The following is a 16,872-nucleotide window of genomic DNA, read 5'->3' on the forward strand; positions in this document are numbered from 1 at the left end:
GCCCACATAAATTGACTTAGAGTCATAGCAGCACTACACAATTAGCATTAGAGCTATAGTAGCAGCACAGTGTTTCACATCAGGGCCCTAGAGGCACAACATATATTAACTTAGAGCCATAGTTGGCCCACATGATTTGTATTGGAGTCATATCGGCATTACATAATTAGCATTAGGGCTATAGTAGCAGCACAGTGTTTTACATCAGGGCCCTAGAGGCACAACATATTTCAAATTAGAGCCATGGTAGCACAACGTAATTTGAATTAGAGTCATAGTTGGCCAACATAAGTTGAATTATAGTTATAGCAGCACTACATAATTAGCATTAGAGCTATAGTAGCAGTACAGTGTTTAACATCAGGGCCCTAGCAGCACAACATAATTTGTATTAGACCCATATTAGCACAACATAGTTAGCATTAGAGCTATAGTAGTAGAACAATGTTCATAGAACATGCTACTATGACTCTAACTCAAGGTATGTTGTGCTGTTAGGGCCCTGATGTGAAACACAGTTAGCATTAGAGCTATAGTAGCAGTATAGTGTTTTACACCAGTGCCCTGTAGCCACATCAGGGCTGGGGTCCCTAGCAGCACACCATAATTTGAATGAGAGCCATTGTAGCACAACGTACTTTGAATTAGAGCCATATCAGTACTACATAATTTTCATTAGAGCTACATTGGCGGAACAGTGTTTCCCACTAGGGCCATAACAGCACAACATGATTTGAATTAGAGCCATGGTAGCAGAGCATAATTTGACTTAGAGCCATCGTTGGCCAAGATCATTTGGATTAGAGTCAGAGTAGCACATCATAGTTAGCACTAGAGCTGTAGTAGCAGCACAGTGTTCCACATCAGGGCCCTAGTAGCACAACACAATTTAAATTAAAGTCATAGTAGCACAACATTGTTCTGCTACTGTAGCTCTAATGCTACCTATGTTGTGCTGCTAGGGCCCTGACGAGAAACACAGTTAGCATTAGAGCTACAGTAGCAGCACAGTGTTTCACATCAGGGCCCTAGCAGCACAACATAATTTCAATTAGAGCAATAGTAGCACAACATAGTTAGCGTTAGAGCTATAGTAGCAAACCAATGTTGTGCTACTATGACTCTAACTCAAGTTATGTTGTGCTGCTAGGGCCCTGATGTGAAACACAGTTAGCATTAGAGCTATAGTAGCAGTATAGTGTTTCACACCAGGGCCCTGTAGCCACATCAGGGCTGGGGTCCCTAGCAGCACACCATAATTTGAATGAGAGCCATAGTAGCACAACGTACTTTGAATTAGAGCCATATCAGTACTACATATTTTTTATTAGAGCTACATTGGCGGAACAGTGTTTCCCACTAGGGCCATAACAGCACAACATAAATTGAATTTGGGCCACAGTAGCGGAACAGTGTTTCCCACTAGGGCCATGACAGCACAGTTGGCCAAGATCATTTGGATTAAAGTCATAGTAGCACGACATAATTAGCACTAGAGCTGTAGTAGCAGCTCAGTGTTCCACATCAGGGCCCTAGCAGCACAACACAATTTGAATTAAAGTCATAGTAGCACAACATTGTTCTGCTACTGTAGTTCTAATGCTACCTATGTTTTGCTACTATGGCTCTGATTCAAATTATGTTGTGCTGCTAGGGCTCTGATGTGAAACACAGTTAGCATTAGAGCTACAGTAGCAGCACAGTGTTTCACATCAGGGCCCTAGCAGCACAACATAATTTTAATTAGACCCATAGTTGGCCCAATTAAATTAACAGAGTCATAGCAGCACTACATAATTAGCTAAAGAGCTATAGTAGCAGCACAGTGTTTCACATCAGGGCCGTAGAGGCACAACATATATTAACTTAGAGCCATAGTTGGCCCACATGATTTGTATTGGAGTCATATCGGCGTTACATAATTAGCATCAGAGCTACAGTGGCACATCAGTGTTTAACATCAGGGCCAGGACAGCACAGCATAAATTGATTTTGGGCCACAGTAGCGGAACAGTGTTTCCCACTAGGGCCATAGCAGCCGCCATTATTTGAATTAGAGCCATAGTAGCACAACATAATTTGAATTAGAGTCATAGTTGGCTAACATAATTTTAATTAGAGTCACATCAGCACTACATAATTAGCATTAGAGCTACTGTAGCACAACAGTGTTTGACATCAAGGCCCTAGCAGCACAACATATTTTAAATTGGAACTACAGTAGCACACCATCATTTGACCTAGAGCCATAGTTGGCCAAAATAATCTGAATTAGAATCAAAGTAGCGCAACTGAATTAGCATTAGAGCTATAGTTGAAGAACATTGATCCACATCAGGGCCATAGCAGCACAACATACTTCCATTCAGAGGCATAGTAGCACAACAGAATCTAAATTAGGGCTATAGTAAAACAACATAATTTGAATTTGGGCCATGGCCGCACGACATAATTTCTATTACTGCCATAGTGGCACAACATCTTTTGAATTGGAGTCATAGTAAGACTACATAGTTAGCTTTAGAGCTGTAGTAGTACAACAGTGTTTCACATTAAGGCCATAGCAGAACAACTTAATTTGAGTTTGGCTTAGTGCAGCACAAAGGTATTCAGCGTTAGGGTTACCACTTTTCAATTGAGGGTTAGAGCGGCCTGAATGGAACAGGGTAAGGGTTAGTGCTGTTCGAATTAGGGTTAAAGCAGCCTGAGTGACATGGAATTAGGGTTAGGTTTGGCACTGTTCGAATTACGGTTAGTGCAGCCTGACCTGATTGGAATTAGGGTTAGAGTTAGCACTGTTTGAATTAGGCTTAGGGCAGCCTGAGTGACATGGAATTAGGGTTAGGGTTGGCACTGTTCGAATTAGGGTTAGGGCAGCCTGAGTGACATGGAATTAGGGTTAGGGTTGGCACTGTTCGAATTAGGGTTGGCGCAGCCTGAGTGACATGGAGTTAGGGTTAGGGTTGGGACTGTTCGAATTAGGGTTAGCGCAGCCCGAGTGACATGGAGTTAGGGTTAGGGTTGGCATTGTCCGAATTAGGGTTAGCGCAGCCTGAGTGACATGGAGTTGGGGTTAGGGTTAGGGTTGGCACTGTTCGAATTAGGGTTAGCGCAGCCTCAGTGACATGGAGTTAGGTTTAGGGTTAGGGTTGGCACTGTTCGAATTAGGGTTAGCGCAGCCTGAATGACATGGAGTTAGGGTTAGGGTTGGGGTTGGCACTGTTCGAATTAGGGTTAGCGCAGCCTGAGTGACATGGAGTTAGGGTTAGCACTGTTCGAATTAGGGTTGTTCTGCTACTATAGCTCTAATGCTAACTATGTTGTGCTACTATGGCTATAATACAAATTATGTTGTGCTGCTAGGGCCCTGATGTGAAACACAGTTAGCATTAGCGCTATAGTAGCAGTACAGTGTTTCACATCAGGGCCCTAGTAGCACAACATAACTCGAGTTAGAGTCATAGTAGCACAACATTGTTCTGCTACTATAGCTCTAATGCTAACTTTGACTCTAACTCAAGTTATGTTGTGCTGCTAGGTCCCTGATGTTTCACACCAGGGCCCTGTAGCCCCGTAGCCACATCAGGGCTAGGGTCCCTCGCAGCACACCATAATTTGAAAGAGAGGCATAGTAGCACACTGTACATTGTATTAGAGTCATATCAGCACTACATATTTAGCATTAGAGCTACAGTAGCACAACAGTGTTTTACATCAGGGCCAGGACAGCACAACATTATTTGAAATTGGGCCACAGTAGCGGAACAGTGTTTCCCACTAGGGCCATAGCAGCAAAACAAAATTGAAATTAGAGCCATAGTTGGCCAACATAATTTGACTCAGAGCCATAGTTGGCCCACATAAATTGACTTAGAGTCATAGCAGCACTACACAATTAGCATTAGGGCTATAGTAGCAGCACATTGTTTTACTTCGGGGTCCTAGAGGCACAACATATTTCAAATTAGAGCCATGGTAGCACAACGTAATTTGAATTAGAGTCATAGTTGGCCAACATAAGTTGAATTATAGTTATAGCAGCACTACATAATTAGCATTAGAGCTATAGTAGCAGTACAGTGTTTCACATCAGGGCCCTAGCAGCATAACATAATTTGTATTAGAGCCATAGTAGCACAACATAGTTAGCATTAGAGCTACAGTAGTAGAACAATGTTGTGCTACTATGACTTTAATTCAAATTGTGTTGTGCTACTAGGGCCAACCCATAGTTGGCCCACATGATTTGTATTGGAGTCATATCAGCATTACATAGTTAGCATTAGAGCTACAGTGGCACATCAGTGTTTAACATCAGGGCCAGGACAGCACAGCATGAATTGAATTTGGGCCACAGTAGCGGAACAGTGTTTCCCACTAGGGCCATAACAGCACAACATGATTTGAATTAGAGCCATAGTAGCAGAGCATCATTTGGATTAGAGTCATAGTAGCACAACATAATTAGCACTAGAGCTGTAGTGGCAGCACAGTGTTTCACATCAGGGCCCTAGCAGCACAACCGAATTTGAATTAAAGTCATAGTAGCACAACATTGTTCTGCTACTATGGCTATAATGCTACCTATGTTGTGCTGGTAGGTCCGTGATGTGAATCACAGTTAGCATTAGAGCTATAGTAGCAGTACAGTGTTTCATATTAGGGCCCTAGAGGCACAACATATATTAACTTAGACCCATAGTTGGCCCACATGATTAGTATTGGAGTCATATCGGCGTTACATAATTAGCATTAGAGCTACAGTGGCACATCAGTGTTTTACATCAGGGCCAGGACAGCACAGCATGAATTGAATTTGAGCCACAGTAGCAGAACAGTGTTTCCCACTAGGGCCATAGCAGCACAACATTATTTGAATTAGAGCCATAGTAGCACAACATAATTCGAATTAGAGTCATAGTTGGCTAACATAATTTTAATTAGAGTCACATCAGCACTACATTATTAGCATTAGAGCTACTGTAGCACAAAAGTGTTTGACATCAAGGCCCTAGCAGCACAACATATTTTAAATTGGAACTACAGTAGCACGCCATCATTTAACTTAGAGCCATAGTTGGCCAAAAATTTTTTAATTAGAATCATAGTAGCGCAACAGAATTATCATTAGAGCTATAGTTGAAGAACATTGATCCACATCAGGGCCATAGCAGCACAACATACTTCCATTCAGAGGCATAGTAGCACAACAGAATCTGAATTAGGGCTATAGTAAAACAACATAATTTGAATTTGGGCCATGGCCGCACGACATAATTTATATTACTGCCATAGTAGCACAACATCTTTTGAATTGGAGTCATAGAAAGACTACATAGTTAGCTTTAGAGCTGTAGTAGTACAACAGTGTTTCACATTAAGGCCATAGCAGAACAACTTAATTTGAGTTTGGCTTAGTGCAGCACAAAGGTAGGGTTAGGATTACCACTTTTCAATTGAGGGTTAGAGCGGCCTGAATGGAACAGGGTTAGGGTTGGTACTGTTCGAATTAGGGTTAGCGCAGCCTGAATGACATGGAGTTAGGGTTAGGGTTGGGACTGTTCTAATTAGGGTTAGCGCAGCCTGAGTGACATGGAGTTAGGGTTAGGGTTGGCACTGCTGGAATTAGGGTTACACAGCCTGAGTGACATGGAGTTAGGGTTAGGGTTGGGACTGTTCTAATTAGGGTTAGCGCAGCCTGAAAGACATGGAGTTAGGGTTAGGGTTGGCACTGTTCTAATTAGGGTTAGCGCAGCCTTGAGTGACATGGAGTTAGGGTTAGGGTTGCCACTGTTCGAATTAGGGTTAGCACAGCCTGAATGACATAGAGTTAGGGTTGGCGCAGCCTGAATGACTTGGAGTTAGTGTTAGGGTTGGCACTGTTCGAATTAGGGTTAGCACAGCCTGACCTGATCGGAATTAGGGTTATGCGGGCAACGAGGCACACCTGTCGGCCTGGGACTACTAGAGCACGGGGCCATGCACGAGGCGCGCCAGGCCTAGTGGCGAAGACCAGACGATGACAAAGATATAGGGAGTCCGGCTGCGGGAGGCACACGGGGAGTTTGCACACCTGCTCCATACACTAACACGTGCTTCACACAGCCCACAAGAGCCAGCGTTCCCAATACTACGCACAGCATTCACACACTGCCAATGCGTCAGACACATTGACAAGGCTCGCCGTTCACGTGAAACACACGCTGTTCCGCCGACATGGATGTAACTCACCCCTTTTTACACTGCACTCTGCACAAAATGCGCCGAGCGCCGGCTCGAGCGCCAGGCGCGCGGTGCACTTCCGTGCAAAACGAGAGCGACCACTGCTCTCTATTTGGCCATGACGGGCCTCGCGGAACACTTGCAAGCCCGTACGCGCGAAATGTGTGCATATTCGCGCGGGATCTTGTCTTCGGCGTCTTATTTACGACGAGAAACGCTGCGAGAAAACACACTCGCGAGCGTGTCGCGGAAGCGGCGGCTGCCCGGTTGAGTCTACAACGTTCTCATGCTCGGTTTTAAGACCGGCCCACCAGCAGAGGGGCGGGAGGTCTCTGTGTGTTACACAGCGTATACAGAGTCTGACTCGCACTGAGATACTACAGATACTAGAGAGATGGCAGAAGTTGCTCCCGCGCCCGCCGCCGCGCCGGCTAAAGCGCCGAAAAAGAAAGCAGCGTCGAGGGCCAAGAAAGCCGGCCCCAGCGTCGGCGAGCTCATCGTCAAAGCGGTTTCCTCGTCCAAGGAGAGGAGCGGTGTGTCGCTCGCCGCCCTGAAGAAAGCCTTGTCCGCCGGCGGATACGACGTGGAGAAGAACAACTCCCGCGTCAAGCTCGCTGTCAAGGGTCTCGTGTTGAAGGGAACTCTTCTACAGACCAAAGGGACCGGCGCGTCTGGCTCTTTCAAGCTAAACAAGAAGCAGACCGAAGCCAAGAAGCCCGCAAAGAAGACCGCAACTAAGGCGAAGAAGCCCGTCGCTGTTAAGGCGAAGAAGCCCAAGAAGGTGGCGGCCAAGAAACCTGTTGCCGCCGCCAAGAAGTCCCCGAAGAAGGCAAAGAAGCCCGCAGCGGCTGCTAAAAAAGCCACCAAGAGCCCGAAGAAAGCGAAAAAGCCGGCGACTCCTAAAAAAGCAGCCAAGAGCCCCAAGAAAGCAAAGACCGTGAAGCCCAAAGCGGCGAAGCCCAAGGCTGCAAAGGCGAAAAAGACAGCGCCCAAGAAGAAGTAAACATGTTTGTTTGTTTATTTCATCTCTACCTTAACTAAACGGCTCTTTTAAGAGCCACCTATATTTTCCCCCAAAGAGCAACATTTTGAATCCTCCCATGATGAAAGTGAACGCGAATACAAGATAGGGATTTATGACATATGGATACGCAAACTATGTAGTAGTTATAAAGATGCTTATGATTATATGATATATGTGTCGTTGTACACATTTCACATGAATGTTGTTTCCTGATACCTGTGTCTCCCATGAGCGCGCGCTCAATCCTCAGTCACACACACACACACACACACACACACACACACACACACACACACACACAGAGACTATTAGGGAAGGGGAGGTGTGTGTGTGGGGGGGGGGGTTGTTAGGCTAAGGCTGAATGAATGTCACCATTTGTGCATTTGTGATTGGATGTTGATCACATGGTGTTCTAAGCCAATGAGAGAGTGGCTGTGTTGCCTATATCTGAGTTTTCAGCGCGAAGCGTTCACTATTATCGACTTGTTCCTTGAACAAATCTGATCTACAGCAAAATGAGTGGAAGAGGCAAAACCGGTGGCAAAGCCAGGGCCAAGACTCGCTCATCCAGGGCAGGACTGCAGTTTCCTGTAGGCCGTGTGCACAGGCTTCTGCGTAAAGGCAACTACGCTGAGCGCGTCGGTGCCGGCGCTCCCGTTTACCTGGCGGCTGTGCTGGAGTATCTGACCGCTGAGATTCTGGAGTTGGCTGGTAACGCTGCCCGTGATAACAAGAAGACTCGTATCATTCCCCGACACTTGCAACTCGCCGTGCGTAACGACGAGGAGCTGAACAAACTGCTCGGCGGAGTGACCATCGCTCAGGGTGGTGTGCTGCCTAATATTCAGGCTGTACTTCTGCCTAAGAAGACTGAGAAGGCTGTCAAGACCAAGTAAAGCAGTCCAATGCTGTTTTTGTCAGTACCCAAAGGCTCTTTTAAGAGCCACCCACTTTGACTCAAAAAGTGCAAGTTTGTTACTTTGTGTATATAATTGTATTCATTCTAGAAAGTTGCACCCAAGAGAATCACATTTAATAAAGCCCATTGGAATAGTCTAATAATCATGCCATTCTCATTAGTGACTTAGAAGCATAAATATAACGGAAGTATTTTTACTTTTTTTCTAAATTGCGACGGCCGTCTTTGTGTAACTATAGAACAGAGGAAAACAGTGCTGTGCAAGAGAGCCGAGGGAGGGAGGGAGGGAGGGAGGGTGGGGTGGGGTGGGGTGTTCAAACTGTGGCGCTGACTAGGTCTAAGCCAATAATCGTCGAGTGACGTATAGCGATCGATCCAATGCAAGACGAGAGGTTTCGAGACGCCCAATGAACGCGAGGCGTCGTTCAGGCTTAAAAAGCCAGCGTTTGCTAGCGCTTTTCATTCTGTTTTTCTTCCGCGAAGTGCACAGCTCAACGCTATGGCAAGAACTAAGCAGACTGCCCGTAAATCCACTGGTGGCAAGGCGCCCAGGAAGCAGCTCGCCACCAAGGCTGCTCGCAAGAGCGCGCCTGCTACCGGCGGCGTGAAGAAGCCTCACCGTTACAGGCCCGGCACCGTGGCTTTGAGAGAGATCCGTCGCTATCAGAAGTCTACTGAGCTGCTCATCCGCAAACTGCCCTTCCAGCGCCTGGTGAGAGAAATTGCTCAAGACTTCAAGACTGACTTGCGTTTCCAGAGCTCCGCTGTAATGGCTTTGCAGGAGGCGAGCGAGGCATACTTGGTCGGCCTGTTCGAGGACACCAACCTGTGCGCCATCCACGCCAAGAGAGTGACCATCATGCCCAAGGACATTCAGCTGGCCCGCCGTATTCGCGGAGAGCGCGCTTAAACAATAACTCTGTCCAGTATACACAAAGGCTCTTTTAAGAGCCACCTCATTGTCTCAGTAAAACGAGCAAGTCTATACCGTGGTTGTTTTAAACAAATGATTTTATATATATATATATATAACTAGTTATTCGAATGGAGTGCTTCGGCAAACCTCTGATTTTGTGGCTCTGTCGCTGAGCATTTTGTGTATTTTATTATAGATTATTTTAATTCTTGGCTACAGTAATAATATTAATAATAATAATAAATGCAAAAAGAAGGTCGCTTGCTGTTCTGCACGGAGCGTGACTGCCATCTTGTGGCCAAAGTGTCACCTCCCATTCTCGTGTTCTCGTTTGTATTCTAAGGGAGACAAAAAAACAAACAAAACAATAAATTGCATTCATCATAGTATTAATTCTCTCACATATAACTTTAGTATGCTGACTACGATTCTGACCATTTAAACATGTTTTTATGCGTTAGGAACAATTTGACATAACATGAATTTAAAGCACTGTATGTATGTTCTCTTTCGTTGTCGTGCATATATGTCCAAACCATATATGTGCATATATTTCCACACACACACACACACACACACACACACACACACACACACACACACATGTATATGTGTATATGTATTTGTGTGGGAAAATGTGCAATACCAACAGCAACACAATGAAATGAATGAATAGTGGCCCTCTCCAAGTACTCATGGACACTAGTGTAATTTTATATTATATTTTAGATTAGATTTATTGTTGACTTTATTGTCATTGTGCAAGATACATGTACAGAGCTAAGAGAATGCATTTAGCATCTGCTCAGAGGTTCGTTAGATAGATAGAAATATATATCTGTATATACATGAATGTGGCAGGATGTACAGTAAGGTATATACAGATACACATAAATATAATAGTAGTGCAGATGGAAGTGAGGCACAATATGTGTAGAGAATGCGGAGTATACAAAAAACAATATGTAACATTTACATATACAGTGCTTATACAGTGATCTAACGGTGTAGTGTAGAGTTCAGTGTGGTGATGGTGGATGGAAATAAAGCTGTCCCTGATCCTGCTGGTTCTGGTGCGTATGTTTCTGTATCTCGATCTTGATGGATGGAGGTTAAACAGTTTGTGACTGGGATGTGAAGGGTCCTTGATGATCTTGTGAGCTCTGCACAGACAACTGCTGCGCCCTTTGTTCTGTAACTACTAGTTCAACGGTAAAAGACCTGGGAGTTATTTTAGACAGCAACTTATCTTTTAAAAATCACATCAATCAAGTTACAAAAACAGCCTTCTTTCACCTTAGAAATATTTCTAAGTTAAGAAACATGTTGTCTATATCTGATGCAGAGAAGCTCGTCCATGCGTTTATGACCTCCAGAATAGACTACTGTAATGCATTACTAGGTGGATGTCCTGCGTCATTAATAAACAAGCTTCAGTTAGTTCAGAATGCAGCAGCAAGAGTTCTTACTAGGTCAAGAAAATACGATCATATAACCCCAATCTTATCGTCCCTACATTGGCTTCCTGTTAAGTTTCGAATAGACTACAAACTACTGCTACTCACTTATAAAGCACTAAATGGTTTGGCTCCCATGTATCTATCCAGTCTCTTAACACGCTACAATCCGCCACGCTCCCTGAGATCTCAAAACTCTGGGCTTCTAGTAGTTCCTAGAATAGCAAAGTCCACTAAAGGCGGTAGAGCATTTTCACATTTAGCTCCTAAACTCTGGAATAGTCTTCCTGACAGTGTTCGGGGTTCAGATACACTCTCCCAGTTTAAGTGTAGATTAAAAACATATCTTTTTAGCAAAGCCTACACATCACACACATCACACACATCACATCATAACCTTGTGCTCCAGAATACATGATCACATGCACATTATCAATTTGTGCTGTTAATATCATGAACAGCAGCTACGCTAATTCCTCTCCACTGCTTCTCTCTCTCTCCCCATCCCGAGGCATCCTGAGGTTTGGCCAGCTCCAGTCACGTCCCACCTCGTGAAGATTATGGACCTATGGATGATCATGGAGAAGTAGATGCCGAGTGTTTAAAGGCCCTGGCATGGAGAAGCTGATGCTGGATCTATGATGATCACAAATTGTTCTGTATTGTTGAAAGATTTATGATCAAACTCTTAATGTCACCCATATGAGGATGGGTTCCCCTTTGAGTCTGGTTCCTCTCAAGGTTTCTTCCTCATATCATCTAAGGGAGTTTTTCCTTGCCACTGTCGCCACGGCTTGCTCATCAGGGACAAACGCACACCATTCACCTTCACTGTTGTTTTCTGTAAAGCTGCTTTGAGACAATGTCTGTTGTGAAAAGCGCTATACAAATAAACTTGACTTGACTTGACTTGACCTTTCCAGACAGTGTTTCTTGTGAATGTTCTCCAAGATGGGGAGCTGAGTGCCAATGATTCATTGGGAGATTTTCATTTTCCATTTTATTTTATAGGGCCTGGAGCAGTGCAGTTGCTGTACCACACAGAAATGGTACAGCTGTAGAAGTTCTCCAGTATCCTGTAGCACAGACAGGACTTTTAAAGTGTCCTCAGCAATCACAGGAGTTGTTGAGACAAGTCAAGAGGTCAGGTCAAGAAGCTTTTATTGTCATTCCAACCATATATAGCTGACGCAGTACACAGTGAAATGAGACAACGGAACCTTCGCATCCCAGCCCTGATGCTACATTAAACAACAATTCCAGAAACAGAACACACAGGGCTGCTAAGTGTCCTTGCCACATAAAGTGCATGTGTGCAACCTGGTGCAAACAGTGCAAAGACAACATAAGACAGTGCAAGACAACACAAGTCAGTGCAGGACAATCCATAAAACACATAATAGCTCCGCCAGTGAACCTGTTGTGACAAGACAAATTGAACAAAATTGAAGAGTAGCAAAAATGTAAAGAAAAAGAAAAAGTGTTCTGCAAAGGAGCAATATAGCAGCAGTTCAGAAAGGATGTGCAAGAAACGCATTTAAAAAGTTTCTGGTATTGAAGTGATGTAATATGAGTGGTACTAAAGTCATGGATGTGCGAAGTAGAGAGAAGAGTTCAGTGACCAGGTGAGATCCTCGAAGATAAGGACTTGAAGTAACTTGAGGCTGAATTCACACTCCACAACATCTCTGTTGGTGTGAATTACTAGGCGCTGGATCTCCTCCCTGAAAGTCGTCTCATCTTTACCTCTGATCAGGCCTACCATTCGTGGTGTCATCAGCAAACTTGATGATGCTTTCTAAGGCCTTGGCAGGTAAGCACTCATTAGTGGAAAAGTGAATATAAGTAAGGGTACAATACGCATCCCTGAGTGTGGGACTGGAGGAGGTGAAGGTGTTCAAGCAAGTCCAGGGTCCAGTTACAGAGATGTGTGCTGATGCCAAGCTGTTGACAGGGCTAACTGTAGTATAAGCTCAGCTAAATTCAACAAACAACTTGCTGAAATGAGAGAGAGAGAGCGAGAGAGAGAGAGAGAGAGAGAGAGAGAGAGAGAGAGAGAGAGAGAGAGAGAGAGAGAGAGAGAGACATGTTATTCTAATGTGACATTATTGACTCTCACTCTGTTTCTCTCTTCAAATTGTAACACAGTACAAATATACCGACACTTTCCAGGATATTGTGCAACATTGGACAAAAGAAGAGATTTGGGAAGAGCAAGAAATAAAAAACAAACAAACAAACACACGCACACAAATATTCAAATGATCTAGGAACTTGTGACTATAGTTATGGGCACTAGTGCAATTTGATATATATGACGTGTTCTACTGGCCTATTAGATAAACACGAAGCGAGACAAAAAGGGACTCACAGTTCATTTTAGGAAGAAACCCTGTATACCCTTAAACACTAGTATGAAATGTTTTTGGACTAATTTTTTAAGGTTTAATTTGTGAATGTTGTTTGTTTGTTTGTGTGTTTGTTTTTTCTGATCTCATCTCAAACTTTTAATGCGAAACCTTAGAGTAAATGGCTGTTCCATACACAATAATCACACAAAATGATGTGAGCATCAATTTCTTTAATCTACATTTTTCTGCAACATGTAAACATTGCCACACGATGGCAGTCAAGCTCTACAACGTCCACCGAACTCTGCCTTTATTAGAAATATCCCTGTATACCCTTAAACACTAGTATAAAGTGTTTTTGGTCTTTTTTTTTTTTTTCTTCTTTTTTTTTTTTTCTTTAAGTGTAATTCGTGTATGTTTGTTTGTTCTGATCTCATCTCAGACCCAATTCTTCTACTACATCTACTACTACTACTAACAACCATGATCCTAATAATTATTCTTAGTAAGTTGAGGAATGAGTTAAGAATAGGGAAAATGTGTCGTGATGCGCTAAGTTCTAGAATAATAGTTTGATTGACAGTCTGTACAAGTCAGCGTGACACTGTCCAAATACATAGAGACCTTACTGCATATTTTGCAGCATAGGTAAAAGATGCACACACTCCTAGACAAAGTGTGTGGCCCTGTCCATATACTTCTGGACACTAGTGCAGATTGAGCACTGGGTTTGCTCAGCTTGTCAGCTCCTGCTGTGGTGGAATGATGTTCACGAATGATTTGTGAGTTCCTGTTCCTGCACCCGTATTTGCATCTGCATATATGTTTTCTCAATAAAGGAACATTTTTCCCTTTTTTAAGGTGCCATCAAAATATTGGTGCTGTAGAAGTGACTGTGTATCTGAAGCATCATCTGTCTCTGAAACTTCGTCCTATTGAATTGGATAAATAATATACATATATTTACTCAATGTTCTACAGCCCATGTAGGTACACACAATGCTCACTCATTCTGATGCTTGATGCAAATATTACCATAATCTCCTGGCCTATGTGAGAGATGTATGGATAACTGACTACTACTACTACTACTACTACTACTACTTCTACTACTAATACGACTACTACTATTGCTACTACTGCTAATGCAAATAGTACCACATTAATATAAATGAGAATAATGCTTGTTAATATTAATAATAATCATGGGCCATTCCTACAATAGTCATGCTATATTTCTTGTGTGTTGAAAAGTATAGTACAAGATTAACGCTACTACTACTACTACTGGTAGTGGTGTAAGCAGGGCAGTGGTAGTCCAGTGGTTAGGGCTCTGGGTTACTGATCACAAGGTCAGCGGTTCAAGCCCCAGCACTGCCAAGCTACCACTGTTGAGCCCTTGAGCAAGGCACTGGTTGAGCCCTTGAGCAAGGCGTTTAACACCACCGTATAAACATATATCCGGTCTGATCTACGGGGAGACTCGTGGTGTACTGAAGGTGTTCTTGCAGAACGTCATCCGCGATGCAGTCACATACACCGAGCATGCGAAGAGAAAGACTGTCACCGCTATGGATGTGGTGTATGCCCTGAAACGCCAGGGACGCACTCTTTTTTACGGCACTTAGCCCTATCAGCTCCAGGGGCGCTGTACCATGGCTGACCCTGCGCTCTGACCCCAGCTTCCAGATGAGTTGGGATATGCGAAAACCTTTTAATTGCATATGTACAGTAGCTCAATATTTTGTCCCCCATCAGGTTTACACCTTTTTGGTCAGTAGTGGCACAGTGTGTAAGTAACTGAAAGCATAGTGTGTGCAATATTTTGCATTCCTCATAATGATATAAGCCTACTTAATGCAACAAGAACTGCAATTTGATTTATACTTCTACTGGAATAAAAATTGCAACTGAGTCAAAACAGTTTTTCTAATTATAATTCTCAATTTAAATATTTGTGTGTTGAACTGCATTGAGTGTACCATGCTGTGAGCAAAAACCAAATTAAATCAATTCCACTACATGACTATTACTATTTCTATATCACTATGTTTGTGTGGACAAAAAGCCTGAGGAAGTACAAGACTCTAGCATGTTAACGGCTGTGGCGTTTCGCTTTGAAGACATTGTTTTGTGTGATCGTTGGTTTTAGGTCCGCCCCCTCGCCTGTTCTCAACTAGGTCCTGTGGAGAGAGAATAAATAGGCGGGCATTGCGCGGGGCTTCTTTATTGAGCAGCTTGACTTTGTGAGAGCAGCACCATGTCTGGAAGAGGCAAGGGTGGCAAGGGACTCGGTAAAGGAGGCGCTAAACGCCATCGTAAGGTTCTGCGCGATAACATCCAGGGTATCACTAAGCCGGCTATCCGCCGTCTGGCTCGCCGTGGTGGTGTTAAACGTATATCCGGTCTGATCTACGAGGAGACTCGAGGTGTACTGAAGGTGTTCTTGGAGAACGTCATCCGCGATGCAGTCACATACACTGAGCATGCGAAGAGAAAGACCGTCACCGCTATGGATGTGGTGTATGCCCTGAAACGCCAGGGACGCACTCTTTACGGCTTCGGCGGTTAAACGCTTACCTACCAAATAACGTGAACACAACGGCTCTTTTAAGAGCCACCCAAATATTACAAAATGAGCTATTATTTCTTTTACTGTGTGTGTGTGTGTGTGTGTGTGTGTGGCGGAGAAGGGGAGGAAATAACTATTTTCTCAAGTGTATGTGACTAATGGAATTTGTAATAATTATAGATATATTCTAATAAGGTAAAATGTTGCACAAGCACTACAGTTTTGTCTCAAAGTCTCTCTCTTTTATTTATATATATATATATATATATATATATATATATATATATATACTTCATATTTGTCTGTGCGTGTGCGCGCACAAAACGGCGGGCAGGGAAACAAAGAGTAGCTCAGGGGCGGGGGAGAGGGAACGGGAGAGGATGGGAGGAGGGCGGAGCCTTGTATGATGAGGTTTGGATTTGTGACCAATAATACGACTCCTTTCCCTTGTACGTAATTACAATGCAGGTCTGTAAATAGAGAGGCGGCGAGGCGGTCCTTTTTCATTCTCTCGCAGTTTCCTCGAGAAGCAGCATTATGCCTACTGATCCAGCAAAGACCGCGCCCAAGAAGGGCTCCAAGAAGGCTGTCACGAAGACGGCCGGCAAAGGAGGCAAGAAGCGCAGAAAGTCAAGGAAGGAGAGCTACGCTATCTACGTGTACAAGGTTCTGAAGCAGGTGCACCCTGATACCGGCATTTCTTCTAAGGCTATGGGCATCATGAATTCCTTCGTAAACGACATTTTCGAGCGCATCGCCGGTGAGTCTTCTCGTCTCGCTCACTACAACAAGCGGTCCACCATCACTTCCAGGGAAATCCAGACCGCCGTGCGCCTGTTGCTTCCCGGTGAACTTGCAAAGCATGCCGTGTCCGAGGGCACAAAGGCCGTCACCAAGTACACCAGCTCAAAGTAAAGCGTGTTATCGCCGTCTTTAAGATAAAAACCAACGGCTCTTTTAAGAGCCACCCATTTTTTCATACAAAGAGCGGTCTTCTTTGCGGGGGCTGCAATTCTCCCCGCCCGCTGACTATGACCTTTTGTATAACGAGGTAAGTAAACAAACCTTAGCATTAGAGATACAGTAGTACAGCATCATTTAAATTATATTCATGGCAGCATTGCATAATTAGCATTAGAGCTATATTTGCAGAACAGCACAACATAATTTAATTTTGAGCTATATTTGCACATCATCTTTTGAATTAGGGCCATAGTCACACAACCGTGTTTCCCATCAGGGTCCTAGCAGCACAACATAATTTGAATTAGAACCATAGCAGCACAGCATTATTTGAATTGGAGTCATAGTAGCACACCATTGTTCTGCTAACTGTTGTGCTACTATGACTCCAATTCAAATAATGTTGTGCTACTAGGGCCCTGGTGGGATACACTGTTCTGCTCCTATA

The 16,872-nt window shown here is 43.9% G+C and overlaps 2 protein-coding genes and 3 pseudogenes across 5 annotated transcripts; all 5 read left to right on the forward strand.

The window, feature by feature from the left end:
- The first annotated feature begins 6,602 nt into the window (after positions 1-6,602).
- LOC310738166 (histone H1 pseudogene) lies at positions 6,603-7,225 on the forward strand (annotated as a pseudogene). Its single transcript has one exon. The product of its transcript is annotated as a histone H1 pseudogene (transcript).
- Positions 7,226-7,761: 536 nt separating this feature from the next.
- On the forward strand, positions 7,762-8,142 carry LOC310738218 (histone H2A pseudogene; annotated as a pseudogene). Its single transcript has one exon. The product of its transcript is annotated as a histone H2A pseudogene (transcript).
- A 514-nt stretch (positions 8,143-8,656) lies between these two features.
- On the forward strand, positions 8,657-9,121 carry LOC310738197 (histone H3.2). The gene has a single exon (XM_083563200.1). The coding sequence runs from the start codon at positions 8,665-8,667 to the stop codon at positions 9,073-9,075; it is 411 nt and encodes a 136-aa protein (XP_083419326.1). The 5' UTR covers positions 8,657-8,664; the 3' UTR covers positions 9,076-9,121.
- A 6,028-nt stretch (positions 9,122-15,149) lies between these two features.
- On the forward strand, positions 15,150-15,461 carry LOC310738267 (histone H4; the record flags this gene model as incomplete). Its single annotated transcript, XM_083563251.1, has 1 exon — positions 15,150-15,461. One exon carries the CDS (start codon positions 15,150-15,152, stop codon positions 15,459-15,461), a length of 312 nt encoding a protein of 103 aa, XP_083419377.1.
- Positions 15,462-15,989: 528 nt separating this feature from the next.
- LOC310738235 (histone H2B pseudogene) lies at positions 15,990-16,425 on the forward strand (annotated as a pseudogene). The gene has a single exon. The product of its transcript is annotated as a histone H2B pseudogene (transcript).
- The last annotated feature ends 447 nt before the right edge of the window (positions 16,426-16,872 follow it).

This window comes from Silurus aristotelis (genome assembly GCF_946808225.1).
Source record: "Silurus aristotelis genome assembly, chromosome: 15".
Taxonomy (NCBI): Eukaryota; Metazoa; Chordata; class Actinopteri; order Siluriformes; family Siluridae; genus Silurus; species Silurus aristotelis.

Excerpts from the sequence above, each read along its gene's own strand:
- LOC310738197 (XM_083563200.1), top strand. The coding sequence starts at position 8,665 with ATGGCAAGAACTAAGCAGACTGCCCGTAAATCCACTGGTGGCAAGGCG.